The sequence below is a fragment of the Mastomys coucha genome, unplaced genomic scaffold, assembly GCF_008632895.1.
Source record: "Mastomys coucha isolate ucsf_1 unplaced genomic scaffold, UCSF_Mcou_1 pScaffold7, whole genome shotgun sequence".
Classification (NCBI taxonomy): domain Eukaryota; kingdom Metazoa; phylum Chordata; class Mammalia; order Rodentia; family Muridae; genus Mastomys; species Mastomys coucha.
This window is the reverse complement of record NW_022196913.1, coordinates 45,480,885-45,503,764: the sequence shown is the minus strand read 5'-3', so window position 1 is coordinate 45,503,764 and position 22,880 is coordinate 45,480,885. Positions and strand designations below refer to the sequence as shown.

Below are 22,880 nucleotides of genomic sequence, written 5' to 3'. Positions count from 1 at the left end.
TCACCAAGGAGCTGAATCAAAGGGAGATAAATGTAGAGAGTGTTCTGTAGCCATCTTTGGCTATTTTGTGGGCTCCTTTTTTTTCCACCCTTTCGAACCCCTAACACTAGAGAAAAAGCATGGTGGGGAAGGAAGAGATCCTTGAATAAAGTCAAGGGTTGGAAAGGGGGCGACATCATTAGACCACTTCCAGCTGATTAGGGGTGTCAAGTTCCTTAGGGCATGTTGATCTTTGCCATCAGGATATCTAATTTTTCATGTTGCTATTTCTTAACTACTTGACATACTGTGACCAACAGCAGCTAAGAATCAACAACCACCTCTTGGGGTCCTAACATGTATCTACCCTCTGAAAAGTCCCCAGAATTCCAAACATCACACAATCACAGAACCTATCTGCATCTGGCAAAAATCATGAACCTACCAAGCATGAGGCAAATCGTAGTCAGTTGCTGTGGACAATCTGAAGCAGTCCCATGTCTGACAGCTGGGATCCAAATGAGAACATATATTCCTATAGTATTTGTGCTTTTTTTCAAAGAAAGCCAAACTCCAAAATCGTTGTTACAGTAATTACAGTCTAACAGTGTTAATTGAAGAGATGGTCAGCTAGACTGGGAATGGGAGCAGTTGAAGGAAATGAACCTTTCATGTTTTAGAAGATTTCTCTGAGGCCTAAAGCAGAGTTGCTTTCTCTTGGTTGCTCTCAGACTGTGGGCTGGGGAGTGCCGTAAGGAGTCAGAGGTCCTGTGAGGCAAAAACTGTGATAACTCGGGAATAACATTAACACATTATTTGCCCTTTTTCATTATTACAACCTCACTACCATGAAGTGGTGTTTCCTAGCAGCTACAGGTACACAAAGGCAGGTACAAGAAAAGGAGAGTCAGTGTGGGAACCACTGACCAGGTGTCTGTGCTTCCATGAATAACCTCCTCACCCTCGATCCTGTCAGAAGACATGAAAGCAGAGGGAGACTAGTTCTTAAGAGGGAGGGGACCAGCAGGAATGAGAGGCAGACAAGGGAAGGTGACTTCCATGAAAATGTCATAACAGGGGCATAAGATGGTCCAGCGGATAAGGATGCTTGTTATGCAACCCTGACATCCTGAGTTTGATCCCTGGAACCCATTTCAAAGAGGGAGAACTGTCCTGACAAAATTAGCCCTAACTGTGGTAGCACATACCCCTTACCATACATACACACATAATACAAAATTTTACATTTTTTTATTTTATTTATTTATTTATTTATTTATTCATTTATTTATTTTGGTTTTTTTTGAGACAGGCTTTCTCTGTGTAGCTCTGGCTGTCCTGGAACTCACTCTGTAGACCAGGCTGGCCTCGAACTCAGAAATCCACCTGCCTCTGCCTCCTAAGTGCTGGGATTAAAGGCATGCGCCACTACCGCCCAGCCAAGTTTACATTTTTGAAATGTCATAATGAGCCAGACAGATATGGTAGCAACACACCTTGAACCCCCAGCACACAAGGAGGCAGGAGTGGAAGATCTCTGTGACTTTGAGGCCAGCTTGGATTACATAGTGAGTTCCAGGGACAGCCAAGGCTCCATATAGAAACCTGTCTCAGACAGAGAGCAAAACAATCACAAAAGACACTTCTTGAAAGAACAGTTTTATAGTACCTCCACACTTGCTGGTCACAAAATGATTGCAAGTCAGCCGACTGTCTCTCCCAAAACTCCTAAAATGAAACAGAGGTTCTGACTAAACACTTCACACATCTTCTTTTTGCCTAGAAAAGGTCCTCTTTCATCCCAGAAAGAGGATGAACAGTACAGTGAACCTGCCAGAGCGTCCTTCTCGAGGCACTTCAGTGTCCGAAGATCCTTCTCCAAGTTGCTCAGCTCCTGAAGGACGGAGCTGTGAAACCTGTCCAGCTTGTCCAGTCTGCCAAAGAGGAAAACGGCCAACTTCAGTGGGACCGACTGTGTGTGACAGAATGGTCCCCAAGAGAACCAGACAGTCTTGCCTTATGAACATGTTGGCACCTTCCTTCTCTTCCCGCCTTTTTGCGTTCAGTGATCCTTGACCACAGAAACTCGGTGACCTCCCACCTAGCCCCTGGCAGCAGCCCAGAGCTAGCCACTAGGTCATCAATCGCTTCACAACACAGGACAGACAGCTCCAGGAAAGGAGACTGGGGGCCCCTCCCTCCTTCTACCTCTGTTCTCACTCCTCTGTCTGGCCTTGCACTGCTTGTGAAAGCTGTGGTCCAGTAGGTTCACATTCCCTTTTCCTACCTCTGGGTTTTAGTTTCAGATTTTCCAACAAGTACCATACTGTGTCTGGCATCATTCTGTGTCATATAAATGGCTTATCTGTTGACAGACAGCCTCTCTTTTTCTTTAGGTTCAATGTTCCATATAAACAAGAGCAACTGTGGCTTTCTTTTCTGCTGCTTTGGATGTAGACTGTTGAAATCTTTGTTCCAGGGTAACAGTTTTGGAAAGTGATGGAGGCGGGGCCCACTGGGAGGTCTTAGATCACCAATGATATGTGCTAAAAAAGGGCTCTGTGAGATCTGGGACTCTTATTTTGATTTCCTGTCAGTTGCACAGTTTTCTCTACTACCTATTCTGGCCATGACAGCTTCCTCCACCACAGAGCCCAGAGCAACAAGACCAATTAATCCCAGACTAAATCCCCCAAAACCTGAGTCAAAGCAAGTATGTGCACACATACAGGAGTACCTAGTTCTATTGCAACAGGGTCTTGGTCTATAATCTCAGCCTAATCAAAAACTCATTACGTATCCTAGACGGGCCCCAAATCATGGCAACTGTCCTGCCTCAGCCTTGGACAGTGCTGGAACTACAGACGTGGGCCACCATGCCTGGCTCCGTCAGGAATCTGCATATAATCAGAACGCTACCTCATAGCTGGCTGTTCTCAATGCTCTCTCACATGGAGCATAGAGCAAGCGCCTGGTATTATTGTTCAGTGTGCTTTAGCTGAGTGGATTCATGGCTGAGGATAAAGCCCTTCAATGATAGGAGTTGGCAAATCCAGAACCCTCCCCGGCTTTGTCTGACCATTGCGTGTATACACAAGAATTTTTTTAAAAAATTATAACTTTTTACTCAAACAATGCATTCTAACCCCAAGAACCTTTCTTTCTTCTTTAACTAAGCAAATATCCATCTCCATTTCAAGGCTTTCTCTCTAGTATGGAGCAATCACTACATGCAAATATTTGTTTCCAAGATCTCATTCAAAAAGCACTTCCACAGTAGTTGTTCTGAAATGACTCTAACTACGCAGAAAACTTCACTCACTCCTGCTTCCTTCTTCAGTCTCTGAAATGTAAGCACCTGGTACTTGCTGTGATGTACTCTTAAGGGTGTTCTGTGTGCTGCATCTTCTTACCACAATATAACATAAAAATTTCCCTTCTAACTATGTTTAAGAGGGCAAGCAGTGGGCATATTTATGGTGCTCTGCCACCTCGCTGTTACACCCCTGCAAAGATTTCCCATCATGAGAAACAGAAATTCTGTGCACACTAAACAGCAGTCAACCCCCAGCCCCCCAGCCTCTGTGGCATTTTCTGTCTCTACAAATTTCTATTACTCCAGTAGGTGCCTCATTTAAGTGGAATCATGCAGTATTAACCCTCTAAGAACCTGACTTTTTACTTTTAGAATAATGCTTTCAAGGTTTATCAATGTTTAGCATGTGTATTGTTATGATCAAGTTCGCAGCAATGTGTGCTTGTGTGTGCATATATGAGTGAGTGAGTGTGTGTGTGTGTGTGTGTGTGTGTGTGTGTGTGTGCATAACAATAAACCAAGAGAAAGGGACTAGTGGTTTGAGAGAGGGGTGGCAAAGTAGGACTTGCAGGGAGAGTGTTTGGGAGGGGCTCAAGACCAGGAAGAGAGAGGGGAAAGTGATGTATTTATATTTTAACTAAAATGTCTTCTCAGGGCTGGATGACAGCAGGCTGTCATCTTGTCTGTTTTCACAGCTCCACAGGCTTGCCCCATCTTTGCAAATGTGTTCTCATTATCAATGAGCATCTTTTAGCATCATTCACTGATAGCACATGAAGAAGCTGGAGGAGAGAGCCAAGTTCCACCTTGAATCTTATAGATGGAAAACCAGACTCCATAAAGCTTCAGAGATATAAGGAGCTTCACATCTCCACACACTATCCCCTTAACCTCAAGGTACTTTGTCACAGATGTTGCTCCAGCCCCATGGTTTTGCTTTTCAAGTAGTTACCTGCACATGTGTATCTGGTTCCAAAGTCTCATTAGGCAAGCTGGCACTTCCTTTGCCTTTTCTGAAGAGAGTGGCATCTCTTCTTGCTTGAGCTTAAGCTATGAACAGGAAATGAGGTAAACATGATATGTAAGTTGAGTGTTTACTATATTCAAAAGACTCCATCTGTACACAGTGATGCTCACAGGAAGTGTTCCTGCTAAGAGACCAGTAAGGAGTAAAGCATCATATCTCTGGGTTAGTACTATAAAGAACAAGAGAAACCAGGGAAACCTATATTCATGTTATTGATACAATGTATCAAGTAGTATGGATAAATGTCCATTATACGTTGGCTTAGTGCTGAAAGCGAGACTCTGGAGGCCTCCTGAGTTAGAGAGATGTGAGCTGGGTGTGATATTTTTCTTGAATGTTCTGATACAGAACAGAAGCTTTTAGAGACTTTCCAATAATAAGACAAAGTCAGAGGAACCTGAAATTTCTGTGGTGTGCAGCCCAGAGATAAGACAGGATGACTTGCACACCCAGTGTCTCAAAGATCTGCTGTTATTAAACAGATGCCCTCCATATCCCCTCCTTCGGTGTCTTAGAGTCTGCTTTCCTGTCCAAGGTTTTCTCTTTCCTTGTCTGTTTGCCTGGCACTGTGGTCAAACTATGGCCTTCTGAGAATGTCACCAGTGGGTCTGAGCCAAGAACATTTGGCCCCACTGGAGAGAACGGACAGGGAGCAGTCTTATCAATTCAATATTGCCACCAGAATGGCAAAAAAGTCAGTGACCAGAGCCAAGAGGAATGCACCTGCCTTGAGCTCAGGAGACCTTCCTTCATCCATGAAGGATTTTGTACTATTAGAGAATGAAAGGAGTGTGGCCAAGTCAGAATGAGATGAGTTCTCTTTCTGGTGCTTTCTGCCCAACTCTGTTGAGCGATACAGTTGACAAGTTAGAAATATGGGAACTAGAGAGATTTGTCCATTTGTGCCTTCTGTCCAGGACCTGTCTACTCTCCGCCTCTCCCTGACCTCTGGTAACCACCCCCATGCTCTGCCTTTTAGTTCAGCTCTCGTAGATCTCACGTATATAGTGACGTCGTGCAGTGTCTGTCTGGCCCACTCCACATTTCCTGCTTTAGTGGACTGGTACCTCAAATTTTCTTTTCAGAGCTCTAGTGAAGTTTTCAAAGGCTGTTTTCAAAGCAGAACCATTTGCATTTTCTGGCATATCTTCTTGAGATGGAGTAGAAATGTCTGATAAACAAAAATAAAATATTAACGATAACTAAAAAGAAAATGCTCAAGTAGGATGCAACAGTTTGTGAGAAGCACAAGTATAAACCACAGACTCCCCCTACTAGCTATGTGCATCTGATCCTGCAACATGGCTGACCCTGACCCTGACCACACTAGCTAGCTCATACCAAATCAGTAAGACAGGCACCTTGTGCTACCTCCCACCAAACCCTGCCCTCTTTCAAGTGTTCATTTCATCCAAACCTTCTCAGCACCTCAAATCAGATCAATTGATAGTGTGTATAAGGAGGAGGACTGGGAATTACAGGAAGTTGTAAGGAACACACAACATGGGAGATAGTGTAATAGCTCAATGGGTAAGGGGACTTGCCACCATGCCTGATGACCCCAGGTCAATCTGTGGGTCTAATATAAGGAGAGAACTGGCACAAGAAAGTCATCTTCCGACCTTCAGACATACATGACATGCACATGTGTGAACATAAGCAAATAATAAGGATATAACAGAGTGTGTCAGTGAGGATAGCCTGATGTAGAATCTCAGCCTTACCTAGCTAGGCATGCAAGGTCTGTATTCTTAAGGATTTGCCTTTACCAACTTGTTCATTCCTTGCAAAAACCATGGTAAGTGCTTCTAGGAATCACATGAAACATTAACGACATCTGACTTCTGCAAGCTCACACCAGTAGCTCCAGGAATAGAACCCAGGTTATCTCAAATCATGATGATCTTGTGCCTCCAGGCTTCCCAATTTGTCTTTTCGGGAGCCCTTCATTTCAAGATCTATAGTATTGTTCATTCAGAAATCTAGCCAGGCTCACATAGGCACGATCTGTCACTTGCTCCGATTATAAATTGTGTGTGCACACAAATGTGGCAGCTATCAGCTAAGCAGAAGCTCTAATTTTAGAACCTGCTGGTCTTAAAGAAGAGCTGCAGAGCAGAAATCAAAGTGTTAGAAGAACACTTTTCATCCATAATTTGAGCAACAATTTGTTCATCTCAGAAAGAACAAAATGCTCAGCACGTGGGCTGACTGCAGCGCCGGTGATCTTAGAATGTAGCATTTGTAATTCACATTAGTATATTAAGAACAGACACATCACACCCCTCCCCCTCAGCTGCTGGCTGAGTGCATGGAGTTACCTGTTACAACGGGGGCTCCCGGAGCATCTTCTAATCTTGATTGCTTTAGGGCAGCAACACTCCCATCGGGTATCTCTAAATGTAAACAGTTCTATCATGAACCGTTTGTGTGGGTGCTTCTTTCATGTCCAATGTATCTTGTCCTCTTTTGTCTGTGGACTTCACACGTACGTCCACCATATCTGCACCACCCTATGTTGATGTAGGTCTTTCTACATCTCTCTCCCCAACTAGCTCTTCTTACATTCCCCAACATACCCTGTCTTGCACTCATCTCTATAGATAGACATACACAGAAAGAAAGACACACTCTGAGACACACACACATAGAGAAGGACAGACAGTCACAGAAATGGTCAGACAGATAGATACACACACACACACAGAAGGACAGACAGACACAGAGATGGTCAGACAGAAAGACACACACTGAGACACACACACACACAGAGAAGGACAGACAGACACAGAGATGGTCAGACAGAAAGATACACACACACACACACACCCTAATGAGTCCAGTTAACATTACATCTACTTTCATGCCTTTGCACACACACACACACACACACACACACTCACACACACACACACACACCATACTGAGTCCAGTTAATATTACATCTACTTTCATGCCTTTGGGGCTGATTCCTTGGGTTTGGGGTCTCATCCCTGAAGGACAAAAGTGTTTCTCCCTTCCTCCACAGCTACTGACTCCCAGCAGTTCTTCACCTGGGGTGAACCTTGTAAGGTTTTCCTGCACCTATGCTAGGGTGTCAGTTGGTGTGCTCTATGCAGGTTTGGGGCAGACAGCCATGTTGTGAAAGGTCATAGGGGTAACGTCTCTGTCCTGTCCTGAAGAAATCGTTATGTGATGTTGGTCCCAGACCTTGGGCTCCTAAAAACACCTCCATCTCCACTTCTGTGAAGTTTCCTTGGTCTCAGATGTAGGGGTTGTGTTGTAGCTGTTGCATTTGGGGACAGGTGCCCCTGTGGCCATTTGCTTTATGCACTTCACTGGCCATGAGCCTCTTTTTGCCAGTTAATAACTAACTGTGATACAACACAGGTGAGGCTCATCTCCTTCTGGTTACTAAGTACTAACTGTTGGCAGGTGGATGGGGCACTGCCTAAGACTCAAAGCACTGCTGGCTACTGATGCCTGAAGGAAGCCGTGGCCACAGGCATCCCTTTGATGTGCTCAGATATATTTAGGAATTCTCTGCTTCCCAGGGTACAGACAGACTCGCTAGACAGAGTGTTCTAAATAAAGCCAGAGCAATGGGCAGCAAAAATGTCCCCAGATGGCTGTAACCATGAGTTTGTTTGGGACTCCTCTATTTCTTTGGCCTCTATGTTTTTGTTTGTTTGTATGTATGTTCACTTGGTTGGTTGGTTAGGTTTTTGTATCAGTACCATGTTGTTTTTGTTACAGTGTGGAGTTCGTTGAAGCCAGGCACTGTGAGGCCTTCAGCCCTCCTCTTGCTTGGGTTTGCTTCTGTGACTTAGGTCCTTGGTGCACCCCTATGATCTTTTCCTTCATTTCTCTGGAGAGTGTCACTCAAGTGTGATGAGGGCTGCACTGAACCTGTGCATCACCTTTTGGGACCTTCTTCAACAGTTGGTGCTGGGGGACAAGCACACACATAGAAACATGAAACCAGATCCTTAAATCTCACTCTCTACAAAAGCCAGAGTGAAATGTATGAAAAGCATCACTTGAGGATCTGACTGCTGCCCAAGAAAGAACATAGAAGAAGGAAACACTTCAAGAAATAGGATTGGGCAAGAATTCTGCAAAGGACTCTAACTGCCTACAAAGCCATGGTGAGGATTGATAAATGAGATCACAGAAAATGTAAAAGCTTTCGCATAGCAGAGGGAACCAGTACCAGAATGAAGGGACATCATCCTATATAATGGGACAATGGCTTTTTCAGCCCTCTATCCAACAAGGGTTAAGTATTTAGAAAAAGAAAAAAACCAAAGAACTCCAAAATATATGCAAATAATCCAGTCAATAAGCTAACAAATGAATTGGACAGACGGTTTTCAAAAATTAAGCATAGGTGATCAATAAATATATGGGGAAAAAAAAACATGTGACAGCTTTAGTCATTGAAGAAATGCAAATAAAAGACACACTGAAATTCGGTCTCATCTCAGTCACCAAGCAAACAAAATAACTCTGTGAGGATGGGATAGTGTCGTTGTACACTGGTGGTCAGAGTATAAATGAGTACAGACACTGTGGAAATCAGTATGAAGATAAACGCTAAGTCCAGAGCTAGCATACAACACAGCTGTGTCATTCCTGGGACTGTATCCAAAGGAATCTAAGTCTGTATACTGTAGAGTAGACACCTAGCTAGCCATTTGAGGTACCGTTCAAAATAACCAAGTCACAGACCGAGCCTGCATGTTCATCAACAAATGAATTAACTAAAGAAAACATGGTAGTCAGCCCCTATGCAACCCTGCCCAGGCCCATCAAGAATAAGAGTGTAAACCTGTTGGGTGAGTTTGCCAGACTACCTTTCCTCCCTGCTCCAGGACCATTGACAGTCTCATGGCAGTGCAAGTGATCCAGGCAAGTTCCCCAGACGCCCACACAGGACTATCTGGAGTCACACAGAAGTGATGCTACCAGATGAGTCTCTCAGATGCCTGCCCACAACCACTCCATCCTTCCCAGGCTGAGCATCAGCAGCATCCACCTTTGCAACAGCCAGGCATGTCATCTGGACTCACCAGGAAGAGCCTCTCACACCTGTCGGCGTGTGACGGTCAGCCCTGGATCTGGTACGCAGACCCAGCTTAGAGCCACATTCACTTGCTTTTTGGTTGCCAGTGAATTTAATCATCCCTGTCAAAAGTCAATGCCAAATACCTGAAGGATTGATTTACAACCCTTCAGACATGATCTAAGTCAACCAGTCTTGGACAAGAACAAAAACTTGCCCTCAGCAAAGGCTGGTCAGGTATACAATTAGTGAAACAAATCCACATGCCGGGGTCATATGCCCCCAACCAAAAAAAAAAAAAAAAAAAAAAAAAAAAAACCCACAAGCCATGAAAGGCCAAGACATGACTCTCCCCAAATCCCACAAACTACAGAAATGCTTACCAAGGAGAATTATCTAGATGAATCCAACGATGAGGAACTTTTTAAAAAAGAAATTATCAACATGATCAAAGAATTCAAAAACAAATATGAATGAACTTAAAGAGGAGTGGAAGAAACTTCTGCTTGAAGCCCAAGAAAATACAAACCCACGCTGAAGGAAATGACAAGGACCATTCAGAATCCACAAGTGACTTAGATAAAAAGATAGAAATACTGAAGAAAAAAATCAAGCTGAAATGAAGTTGGGATTGAAAAACCAACTACCCAATCAGAAATCTCAGTAAATCCTGATTGGTAGGTGGGATCAAGCAGAAGAGAAAATACTGGGACCTGAAGATAAAGTCCCACAGCTAGGCCATGCTGTCAAAGAATAGGATTAATTTTTAAAATGCACATGAAAGGAACACATGTGCATGGTGATATTTTTATATGGCGTAATCTGAAAAATGGCCCAGATTAATTATATGTGGTTTTTATTTTTTTCTGTAAAGAAAAAAGAATTACTCAACCACCTCTGTGTTCCAAGTTTTCTAGCTTGTGCTTGAAGCTACTGTTCCCCATGAATGGTTCTCGGTTCATAATCTAAAACACAAAATACAGACACATGTAACTAGTACATAAACATAGCTACAAAACAAGGAAGTGGCATTGTGCCACCCACTTGACAGAATAAGCAATTGTTTTATGCGAATATAATTTAAAGCCTGGAAAAATCGAATAATAGGTAGTACCTCAGGTAGGGTTTCCTCCACTTCCGAGTGCTCTACGGAAGACGGACTGCTGGACAGGTGGGGACTTCTGACTTCTGAATATGAGAGAAAAAAAATTCCCAGTGAGGAAACAGATCAAGAGGCAAAGTCACATGGCACTCCCGTAGTTGTTCTCTGTATCAGATCTCATCGTTAAAGGAAGGGGAGCAGTCCTCAACAGAAGCGTTCTCTGAGCATAGATGCTTGTTGGGGATGCTTGCTGGGTTTCTATGTCCATGCATAATGAGCATCCAGTTCATAATGAGCAGTCTCCCCATAGCTGGGCATCTGTTCCATCACCCCTGCTTCTCTCTCCACAGACTAAGGTTGCCTCCTTTACTTCCTTCCAGTATATGATGACTTGATACAGTCATGTATCATTTGCTGATTATCACAAATTGATCTGATGCCACCTTGCATTCACCACCCTCCGTACTTGTTCATCCAAATATGTAAGGTTTCCATGCTTTGACTGACACCTTCATTTCTCCACCCATGTGGAAAACATCTTATTTTCTGTTTCTGTGATTTTTGGCTTTTGTAGTTTCCACGTGTTTAGGGTAAAAATCATACAGTGCCCCTCATCTGCTTCCTTTCCCATAGTGCAATATCCTAGAGGTTCATCCTTTCCACAAAAGGCAAAACTATTTTTATTGAACACGGGATGGAGTCATGTGCCCACCACATATTTTGTCAATCACCCAACTCAGTAATAAACACTTAAGTTGTTCCACCAACTTACTATGGGTTGGGTTAATGACAATGAGCACCTTTTCATGGATTTGATGGGCATTTGAGCGTTTTGTCAATTTTTAATTATTTTTCACGCTGAAGCTGGGAGTTTCTTACAGGTTTTAGATATCAACATTTTACCAGTTCTATGTAAGCACCTGCTCTGTAAGTTGTCAGGCATGCACCTGCTGTACAGCAGCCTGTCGGTGGGGGTCTTGCTTACTTCTGCATCTTATTTAAAAGGCTATTACCAAGGTTTTATCAGAGAGATGTTCCCCTATGCTGTAAGATTGGAGATGTCTCCCTATGCTGTAAGATTGGAGATGTCTCCCTAAGCTGTAAGATTGGAGATGTCTCCCTCAGCTGTAAGATTGGAGATGTCTCCCTATGCTGTAAGATTGGAGATGTCTCCCTATGCTGTAAGATTGGAGATGTCTCCCTAAGCTGTAAGATTGGTTGCCTACTTGTCTCCTTTGCTCCCCAGACAAATTTGCTTCTGTTTTCATGTCATATGTATGTGTAACTTTATGTATCTATAAAGTCTAGGACCCACAAATAAGGAAAAACATTTAGGGGATGGAGAGATGGCTCAGTAATTAAGAGCACTTGCAGCTCTTCCAGAGACCCCCAGTTTGATTGCCAGCACCCCTGTGGCAGCTCACAACCATCTTTTACTTCACTTCTAGGAAGTTTGACACCCTCTTCTGGCCTCCATGGGGACCAGGCACACACATGGTGCACATACATGCATGCAGATTAAATGCCCAGACACATACACCAAAAATAAAACTGTGATATTTGTTACAGACTCATTTAATCTGATTAGTTTCAATTGCATCCATTGTCTAAAAAATGACATGTCATTCTTCATGATTAAATACATTGTGTACATACCACATTTTTAAATATATATATATATGTATACATACATATATATATATATATATATATTTTACATCCCAATTGCTACCCCCTTGTTCCCCCCCCCCACAGGGACCCTCTCTCCTCCCTCCTCCTCTGAGAGGGTAGGGTCCTCCTGGGTATCTCCCCACCCTGGCATTATCAAGTTTCTATAGGTGGACCACATTTTTTAAAAAAGATTTACTTGATGTATATGGGAGTTTGGTTGGCAGGTATGTCCACACACCAGAAGATGGCATCAGAGTCGATGAAACTACTGTTGTAGAAGTTGTGAGTCACAATGTGGTTGCTGGGAATAGAACCCAGGATCTCTGGAAGAGCATTTGGTGATCTTAGCTGCCGAGTCATTTCCATAGCCCCTGCCACATTTTTTTTTTTTTAGCCCTCCCTCTGTGGGACAGCTAGGTAACACGGCTATTGAGATTCATGCTGCGATGGTTTCTAATGCAACATTCAGTCCATTTTGAGTTTTGCTCATGGTTTCTAACAAAGGTCTTACTCAGTTCTTTTGCATGTGGATATCCATTTTCCCTCATAACACTCATTAATAGCACTTTCCTTTCCCTATTATTTACTTTAGTATCCTTGGCAAAGATTTGTTGATCATATGTGTGCTGTTTGTATTTGAACCAACTGGCCTTTATCTTTTTATACCAACTTTATTTTCCATAGAGTTGTAATATATCAAAATGAGGGACATTTGTCCTGCAACTCTGTCTTTCCTGACATTGCTATGGTAGTTTGAGATCTTTCAGGCTTCATTCAAGTTTTTGAATTTTTCTATTTTGGAAAAGAATGTATTTGGAATTTTGATTTAAAAAAAAAAACTGCACATAAGGCACTCTGATATGCCCAGGATCAGAGGTGAGGAGGTGAGGAGGACATGTCTGTTCCAACACTGGGAGCGACTGAGGAGGTGAGGAGGACATGTCTGTTCCAACACTGGGAGCGGCTGGGACCTGTGGGACCCAAGTATACAGGAATTCCACCAGCTCAGTGGCACTGGATCCTTCAGGTCTGTCTGGGCCAGTTCCCTGAGCAGACCTTGGGTACAAACTCCGCAGCCAGTCCCACAACAAACAGAGGAAACTCCACTCCCAGGTGCCCTAACAAGCCCAGGATCACAGGATCCCAGAATCACAGAGACAGCTTGACTCTGAGGAGTTATGACACAACCAGATCACAGGAAGGACAGGTCCCAGTCAGATTTAGCAAGGGCAGGTAGCACTAAAGATAACCAGATGGCAGGGGGTGGGGTGGGGGGTAAGTGAAAGAAAATAACACAAATCAAGTTTACTTGGCATCATCAGAACCCAATTCTCCCACCATAGCAAGTCCTAGACACACCATTATACCGGAAAAGCAAGATTCAGATCTAAAATCACTTATCATGATGATGATACAGGACTTTAAGAAAGACATAAATAGCACCCTCAAAGAAATACAAGAGAACACAGGTAAACAGCTAGAAGCCCTTCAAGAGGAAACACAAAAATCCCTTAAAGAACTATAGGAAAACACAATCAAACAGGTGAAGGAAATGAGCAAAACCATCCAGAATCTAAAAATGGAAATAGAAAAAATAAAGAAGTCAGAAAGAAAGACAACCCTGGAGATAGAAAACCTAGAAGAGAGATCAGGAGTCATGGATGCAAGCATCACCAAACAGAATACAAGAAATAGAAGAGAGAATCTCAGGGGCAGAAGATACCATAGAAAACATTGACACAACAGTCAAGGAAAAAGCAAAAAGCAAAAAGCTGCTAATCCAAAACATCTAGGAAATCCAGGACACAAAGAGAAGACCAAACCTAAGGATAATAGGTATAGAAGAGAGTGAAGACATCCAACTTAAAGGACCAGTAAATATCTTCAGCAAAATTATAGAAGAAAACTTCCCTAACCTAAAGGAAGAGATGCCCGTGAACATACAAGAAGCCTACAGAACTCCAAATAGACTGGACCAAATAGAAAAGAAATTCTTCCTGTCACATAATAATCAAAACACCAAATTCACTAAACAAAGAAAGAATTTTAAAAGCAGTAAAGGAAAAAAGTCAAGTAAAATATAAAGGCAGGCCTATCAGAATTACACCAGACTTCTCACTATGAAAGCTAGAAGATCCTGGGCAGATATCATACAGACCCTACAAGAACACAAATGCCATCCCAGGCTACTATAACCAGCAAAACTCTCAATTACCATAGATGGAGAAAACAAGATATTCCATGACAAAACAAAATTTACACAATATCTTTCCACAAATCCAGCCCTACAAAGGATAATAGATGGAAAACACCAACATAAGGAGCAAAACTGCACCCTAGAAGAAGCAAGAAGGTAATCTTTCAACAAATCCACACAAACCTAATTCCACCTCTTAGAACAAAAACAACAGGAAGTGACAATTACTTTTTCTTAATATCTTAATATGAAAATTAATATTACCAACATATCCTAATCGATTGAAATCCAAACATATGAGGAATTAGGAATTTGTTGACTGTCATCCAATGGTCTCTCTAATCTGGTAATTGGAGAAATAGGTTCAATATTGTACAGTCCATATACACTTTCTGCTTGTTTGTGACAGTGTCTTGCTGTGTACCACATAAGGGTCTTGAAATCATGCTTCTCCTATCTCAGCCTCTCTATTAGTAGCAATGTTTATTTGATGCTTTTACACTATACTATGGTTTTCAGAACAGCTTACATATTTCAAAAGTATTTATACAGCCAAAAGAAACAACAATTAACTTGGGAGATGGCTTGTAAGAGAACAACTAAGAGTGAGACTGAATGCTTTGCCTGAACATTCTCTCTCTCTCTCTCTCTCTGGTGTCCTGATTTACGCCCTTTGGTTGCATGCACAGACGTGGGGCAGTTATGCCATATGGCAAGGACCTCAATATTAGTCTCTGTAATAGCTGGTCTAATTTGAATGAGCACCAATAGTACATAAGAGTCCCATTGGCCACATCATTGCCAACAATATTTTTAAATATGTCTACATAACTAGAATGAGTTGATTTCTTGTGATACCTAGATGTGGCTTGTTGTTGTTTTGGGGCTAAAGCTCAACCCAACATACGTCATTCAAGTACTCAGTCATTGGTCAATAGCCCCTGCCACTCACTGTAGGCTTGATACTCATTTCCTTAGTGGTGAATTCTATTACATATTTTCCCCCTCTGAATCACTTCTGCATCTTGCATCCCTAGGTTAAAAAATAACTTTATAATGGTAAAAAAAAAAAAGACCTTTGATATACTGAATTAATTTGATTTACTATTATAGTAAGCATTCGTGTATATTCATCGGGTTTTCTGCACCGTAGTTTGTTGCATCCTTACATTTTGGTATTAGGGCAGTGCTGTTACCAATGCAGGTAACAGGTAGAAATGGTGGCTCAGCGAGCTAAAAATGCTTGCCTTGGAAGCCTGAATTCCTAGACCCCACATAAAAAGCAGATGTAGTAGCACAAACATCTGTAAATGTGCTACTGTGCCCATAGGAAAGATAGGAGGGAGACACAGGCAGGAGACTCCTGAAACTCACAGCTAGCCCAGTTTCTGCAGCAGTCACAGGGAGAAGGCAGGTCGGCAAGTCCTGACACCAGCTATCCTCTCACCTGCATGCATGCGTGCAAGTTAAGGTAAAGAGCAACTGAGAAAGACACCACATGTCTATCCTGGCCTACACACACACACACACACACACACACACACTTTTTTAACAGAATTAGAAAAAATATTTCCTATTTTTAGTTTTATAAAATAATTTGAGGACTTTTATCATTCTTCTAAAATTTGGGGAAACCTCAGAGGTATAGTTACCCAGCACCGAGGCTTTTCTTTAGGAGGTAACTGTCTATTGCTGTTTCAACCCCAGTGCCTGCTAGATTTTATGTCCTCATGGGTCAATTTTGGTAGAAAGCATGTCCAGCGATTTGCCCATGTAAGCCTCTACTTTATTGATATAGTTTTTACATAACTATCTGTAATAATCTGAATTTCTGTGGTATTAGCTATTATGTCCATATCACAGATTGTGTGAGTTTTCCTCTTCTGTTGGTTAGTGTAGCTAACTGGTTTTATCTTTTTAAAATACTACTTTCACTACTTTTTTATGTGTAATCTTTTTGTTCCTATTGTGGTTATCTGTCCATTGTGAACTTGGTTTTTCACATCCTTGACTGAGATGCAATGCTAGACTATTTTAAACAAAAACTAGGCGCTAACTGCTATAGACTTTTCTCCTCTTAAAAAAGATTTTCGTAAAGAAACAGTTTAGACAGAAAGCCACTGGAGAGAACTATTAAAATTCTGATAAGGAGGGGCTGGAGAGCTCAATGCTCAAGAGCACTGGCTGCTCTTCCAGAAGTCCTTGGTTCAATTCCCAGCACCCACATGGCGGTTCACAGTTCCATGGGATCTGACATCCTCACACAGACAGACATGCAGGTCAAACACCAATGCACATAAAGTAAAAATAACTCTTTTTATAATTGTGTTAAGGATGCTGACGTGTGTAGCTCTTCACAGTTGGTGACCTCTGGCAGGGGTGGGGTAGGGAAAGGACTGAGTTTCCTGAAAGAGAAACTCCTGAAGAAGTGTGACCATGCTCCAGTGAGCACATTGGCAACACAAATAGATTTGCATTTTATTTTTCCCTCTCTTTTTTCTTTTGTTTTAGAGGAGATCATGGGGGTTGGGGTAGGCTTGGAAGACCGGAAAGTGAGTGGAATCAGGTGCATTATGTGAAAGTTTCAACTAATCAATAAAAACATTAAGTTAAAAAAAAAAAAGAAAATGACAGAAAAGATTTTTATAGCCATGAAAATGTCTCATATGTCCTTGAATAAATCTATTAAGAAAAAAATATTTTTCTTTCATTTTCTTTGTTTTTTTTTGCCTGCCTGTGTGTGGATGACTGATTCCCATGGAGGCCAGAAAAGTGTACCAGAACCCCTGAAACTGAAGTTAAAGGATGGTTGTGAGCCTGCATGTGGATGCTGGGAATGAACCTCTGTCCTCTGCAAGCACCCCAAGAGTGCTCTTAAGTACTGGACAGTTCTTCAGCCCCAAACCTCCCTCTTGGCGCTACTTTTCCTGCTTCCCACACATTTTGATATGTTAGTTTCATTTGTTTCAACATATTTATTTTTTTCTCATGATTTAGTATGACTTCAAAAAGTTTGTTGGTAAAATACAACCGGCATGTATGAGCTGAAAAACTTCCCTGTCGGGAAATCAAAAACTACAGAGTCCGCTGATATGCCTGAGAAATAACATCAGAGTTTTGCTTTTTTAATAATAATAATAGTTATTATTATTATTATTATTATTATTATTATTATTATTATTGGTACAAGAATTAACAGACATAAAGAAAATGTATCCAAGTCTTGACAAGACTGTCTCCAAAGTGAATCCAACAGTGAGTTAGAAATCAAACTTCAAGAGAAAGAGAAAATTTAGCAACGTGACTGCAACTTTGAAAAACAAATGGAAATATTTATAAATGGTCATTTAAATAAAAATCCTCACTAGCAGCAACATGGATCAAGATGATGCCTAAGATAGGATATAGCAGGAACTGCACTGGCAGGACTCTCCCTCCATGGCCCTCATGCTCTCCTGACAGTGGTACATGGTAAGATGGTGGCAGCAGTAGAATCTGTGCTGATGTGGCATAGGAAGCAGAAATATTGGCAGCATTCCTTCCTTCCTTCCTTGAGCCTATGTGCCCAGGAGTGAGACTACTATGAAAGCTAGTCCAAGTTCCTTTTGAAGCCCCTTTGTGCAAATTCACCCAGAGGCAGGGTTGTTAGCTTGAATGAAGTTATTCAAGAATCCTCCAGAAACTCCTGAAGACATGGTAGCAAGGCAACCTAGGTGTCGTCTCCCTACCCTGACAGTCACAGATGTCAGGAGAGGAGAGGAGTCAGGAGCTATTCCACTGCCTTGCCACAAGCCCTCTATCCTAGAGGTACAACAGACACCACCTTCTATCCTAGAGGGTGAGCATGCTGATCTCTGGGTCCAGGGACAGTCTACCTCTTGGCCCTGCCATGAAGCTCACCTCTACAGTGCAGGCTGTCTGTTACTCCTGTCTTCTTTGTGGAGGAGCTGGATTCTAAGCCCCTTCATTCAGGCATCTCAAATCCTAAGTCACCCAGGAAAGGCACATTTCTTTCTTTGTATATTGGTTTTGTTCTAATTTTAATGAATTGGTTTGTTTCAAGAGTTTTAGGTAGCATTCTGGGATTTCTCTTTATATGAAATGATATCTTCAACCATTCCTTTTTGATTTCTGTCTTGCTTATTGCTCTGGCAAGGGCACTTCTGGGACTGTACTGAATCAAATGGCGCAGTAAACACCTTGTCAAGTTCTTCTGGGTTTTGACAACACCTTTTCACCCCTTTATGAGACATGAGATCTAAGCTTCTCACTCATAGCCTTTAATAGCAGAGGTACATCCCATATATTTAATTTTTGAGAATGATTTTTTTACCATAAAAGGATGCATGCAGACTTTCTCTAATACTCTTCTGAATCCACTGCAATTATGAATTTTATGGGCATTTTGATATTGTAGTCACTATGATGCCACTTATCAATTTTCATAAGTTGAACCATCCTTGCATTCTAGAGGAGAAAAATCCCACTTGACTATGATGCACGATGCTTTTAATGCATGGCTGACATCAGTTTACTACTCGTCTGTTTCTATTGCTATCACACAGCACCACGACTGAGAGCAGCTTGGAGAGGATAGTTAACTAGGCTTCCGCTTTCACTTCCCAGGTATGTCATCAAAGAGGAGTCAAGGCAGGAAGGAAATCAGGGCAGAGGCCCAAGTCAGAAACCTGGAGGTAATAACTGAAGCAGGAGCTGTGGTGAAACACTGCTTGGTTTGTCCCTTGTGGCTAATACACCCCACTTTCTTACGCTATTCAGGACCACCTGCCCAGGGGTGGTGTCACCCACAGGGATCTGGGGCCCTCTCACACAACCGTTAATCAAGAAACAGCCCTAGAGACTTACTACAGACAATCTGATGGAGACATTTTCATAAAAACTAGCCAGCACACCAGTGGGATCATCATATGCAATTTCTTTTTTTTAAAAAAAAAATTCCCTTATCTAGCTTAGATATTAAAGAGCTTTTGGACTCATGAGATGTGTTTCATAGTGTTATCTCCTCTGCAGTTTTGGAGTTTGGGAAATTCTGTTGCAAATTCTTTAACTGCTAGATACAATTCACCGAGAGATCCATCAAGTCCTGTGCTTCTCCTGCTGGGAACTTTGATTGCTGCTTCTCATTTGTGGCTGACTTTGTTCTGTGACTGCCAACAATTGAGCCATTGAAACAAAAACAAGGGTCAGAAAGCAAACCTATCATCAATCAGTCCTTTTAGAAGTTTATGATCTTTTCTGTTAGTTGTCATTTGTGTTTCCCTGTCTTGGAGAGGAGGGCCAGGTTCTCAGGGACACGCGCAGCTCAAGCATCAGAGCAAAGTTAGAATTCAGAATCACCCACGGTCTGTGAATGGAAACATTAAACAGAGAAAGCATCACGCCACCGCTTGTTCAGAGATTATTTTTACATTTTCCTCTGAGCCAGGATGAAGCTTAATGGATGATGGTGTCAAGGCTGTTGGCTTAGTTCAGTCCCCAGAACCCACATGGAAAGAGAGAACCAGTTCCTGCAGGTGGTCCTCTAACCTTCATGTGGATGCTGCCACACACACATGCACACACACACACACACACTCATGTACACACACACACAAATAATTTCTAAAAGTCAAAAAGCAGTTTCTTTCATAGACCATATCCCAAAATAGAATTTTTTTATACTACAAACTAACTGTAAATCAAGTACCTATTTTCTGTGTAGATGCCTCAGATGTTAGTTTTGTTTCAGAAATTTTCAGAAGAGTGGAGTCATTTCTCCTGGAGATGCTTTTCCATAGTGGTGTGAGCTCGGCCTAAAACACAACAGTCTTATTAAACGTTAATATTCATAACACTCTAACGTAACAACACAAACTCACAAGATATTTTCAATAGCCTTTAAGAAGACTAAGTATTGGGTTTGCTGGATAAAACAAACAAACACACACACACACACACACACACACACACACACACACACACTCTAAGACCTGACATCCCCAAACTGGAAGAACACTAAAGTAAAATCTTAACTGATAACTCCAGTGGGGTACCTCTAAAGTGGGGTGCAGGTCAGAGGGTCAGCAAGGACCTCAACAAATACACAAATCCTCAACTCCCACCTACAAGCTACCCAATCAGAACCAGGCAGGGTCCAGCACCTAGCAAGCCACCCGGTCACTCCGCTGACCTTATGTGGGGGGAGGGGGTTGGCAAGCTGCCAATCACTGCCAGTTCTTATAAATATATAGTAGGCCCAAGGTCCGGTCTAAGGCAGTTCTCTGACCTGCTGCCATGGTGAATCTATGGTTCAAAGAATGCAATACTTATCTTTCCCTTAACAGAAAATATTCTCTAGCCCTTGCATCAAATTACTTCCTTGCAGCCCAGCGCAGAGAATAGAAAAGTCAGCCTGACACCCTCACTGAAAAACCAGCATAGAATTTTCTAGCTCATTGCCCAAGTTTAAATGTATCAGTTTGATTCTGTGGAGTTTGTTGGGGCTTAATTAAAGCCATTTCATTTATTTGAATGTCTTCTTTTGGCATATTCAGTAGATGTACTACTCAACGAAACATTAAATAAAAAATAGCTGCCAATATCGACATATTTTCTTTCCATCCATCAATTCAACAAATTATGGGTCAAAAAATGTTCAGGAAAATAATATGACTACACCAAATATATTCAGACCAATATTTTGGTTATTAGTCTTTAAATAATATCACAAGTGACTATATAGCACGACATTGCATTGGGTATTATTATAAATCATCCAATGGTGATTTAAAGTCCACAGGTCATATGTAGATACTGCGTTATTTTAGGAGGCATACGATTGTCTACAGCTTTGAGTATCCAGACTGTATATTGGAACCAACTGCCCAGAGATACCAAAGGACCCTGACCCATAGGTTTAGCCTATGAGCTATGGAATTAAATGGGTGGAGCTGAGGCAGGAACACTAACTACATTCTATTTCTGCAAGAGCAGGTAGGGTACACACAGAATCCTAGCAGCTACTCCTTATTAAGCTATGATGAACTGGTAATATACTCTGTAATGTGTGTGTGTGTGTGTGTGTGTGTGTGTGTGTGTGTAAGCCACACACACTGCTCAGAGAAGGAAGTCACTCAGCAAATAAGATGAGTCGCTTGTCTCTGCATTAGGGTAGAGTACTAGTGTCCATATTCCTTAGTCCTTTGATTAAGAAAAAGAGAGATTTGCAATTGTATAACTTTATGGATAAAATTTATATGAACCTAAAGGTGTTTCAACCTTGTTAATTTAAGGTGCAAATGCCAAAATCATTTAAAAATTTTTTTGAATGTATTACCTCAAAAAAAAAGTGAAAACTAAAGGAAGAATTACATCAATGAGTTCATTTTGAAGTGGAAATTCAAGGACATGCATTTGTGGGAAACCAGGACAGCAACAGTGTTTAAATAAAGATCCTTAAGGGGCATTCAGAATGGCCAGGAAATAAAAAAGCCATACATTTATCCAGAGTCATAGCAAATATTTAAAATCCTTGATCTTCTACAGTGCATACCATCAGACTCCTGATTTGTGACTCTCACCGTCCTGAAGAAAGTGATAAAGTTTGACCCACCCATAATGCCCCGGGGCAACCAATAAACTTACTTCATCTTTCTCAGGAGCATGGTGGCCACTTCTGACGGGGGAGAGTGGTAGGACTGAAAGGGAGCACACAGTGGGCACATTTTCGTGTGAGACACAGATACACCCACCCCTCCCCAAGTCACACATGCGCACACTACCAGTTCCTGTCCTGGCTCAGTATCTTGCACTCAGGAGGCTTTTCTGTCAGTCAGCCCTCGTTCCCCGCCCCCAGCCCCACCCGCCGGCACCATCACCTTCATACTTTCTCACTGAACAATAAATGACTCTTCTCAGCTCTTCAAACCCCAGTCTATCCCAAGAGTTAGCTTGAGACCCACCCACTTCTTACAGAAGATGGTTCCAGTTTATGCCAGATTCCTCTTCACCGATTGCCCACCCTTTTTCTGTACCTCAGATTTCAACTGTAGGCTGGCCCCACATGTGCAAGCATTCTGCCTTCGCAGGTGTTACAGGGAAGGGCATCCCCAAGGCCACATATTTCCTTGATATCTTCCTTCCCATACAGGAACATAAATACCCTCTGACTTACTGAGAAGTGGCCAAAAAAATATAAGCAAACAGAGCTTACTCCGTAGAGAACTGACTCTTGGCTTCCTCCTCTGGGAGTATGTTCTTAGGGATTTCCTTTTGAGGTTCTGGGTCCAGGATCGTTCACTGGTACTTGAACTTGAATCTTCGTTACTCTCCAAGAAGTCATGTTTCCTATCATTAAACTTTTCCACAGTAGATGACAAATGAGAACACCGAAAGTGGGGATTAGCAACATCTGTGTATAAATGAACACATCAACACACACAGATGCACATGTGCACACTAAACACTGATTCAGCTCGGAAGACGCACTTCTGATACAAAACTAGGTTCTCTTCCACAAAAAAA

The 22,880-nt window shown here is 42.1% G+C and overlaps 1 protein-coding gene across 1 annotated transcript in view; it reads right to left on the bottom strand.

Annotated features, from left to right (window-relative positions):
• The window catches only part of Sycp2l (synaptonemal complex protein 2 like), a 65,778-nt gene that overhangs the window by 4,902 nt on the left and 37,996 nt on the right, over window positions 1–22,880 (bottom strand). Inside the window, exons 17-27 of the mRNA XM_031358094.1 lie at window positions 22,570–22,714; window positions 22,002–22,054; window positions 20,065–20,170; window positions 12,357–12,428; window positions 10,502–10,575; window positions 10,280–10,352; window positions 6,644–6,718; window positions 5,390–5,493; window positions 4,248–4,339; window positions 1,814–1,913; window positions 1,649–1,707 (exon numbers count right to left, since the gene is read on the bottom strand). Of these exons, the coding sequence (XP_031213954.1) occupies window positions 1,649–1,707; window positions 1,814–1,913; window positions 4,248–4,339; window positions 5,390–5,493; window positions 6,644–6,718; window positions 10,280–10,352; window positions 10,502–10,575; window positions 12,357–12,428; window positions 20,065–20,170; window positions 22,002–22,054; window positions 22,570–22,714 (953 nt within the window). The remainder of the gene's footprint in view (window positions 1–1,648; window positions 1,708–1,813; window positions 1,914–4,247; window positions 4,340–5,389; window positions 5,494–6,643; window positions 6,719–10,279; window positions 10,353–10,501; window positions 10,576–12,356; window positions 12,429–20,064; window positions 20,171–22,001; window positions 22,055–22,569; window positions 22,715–22,880) is intronic.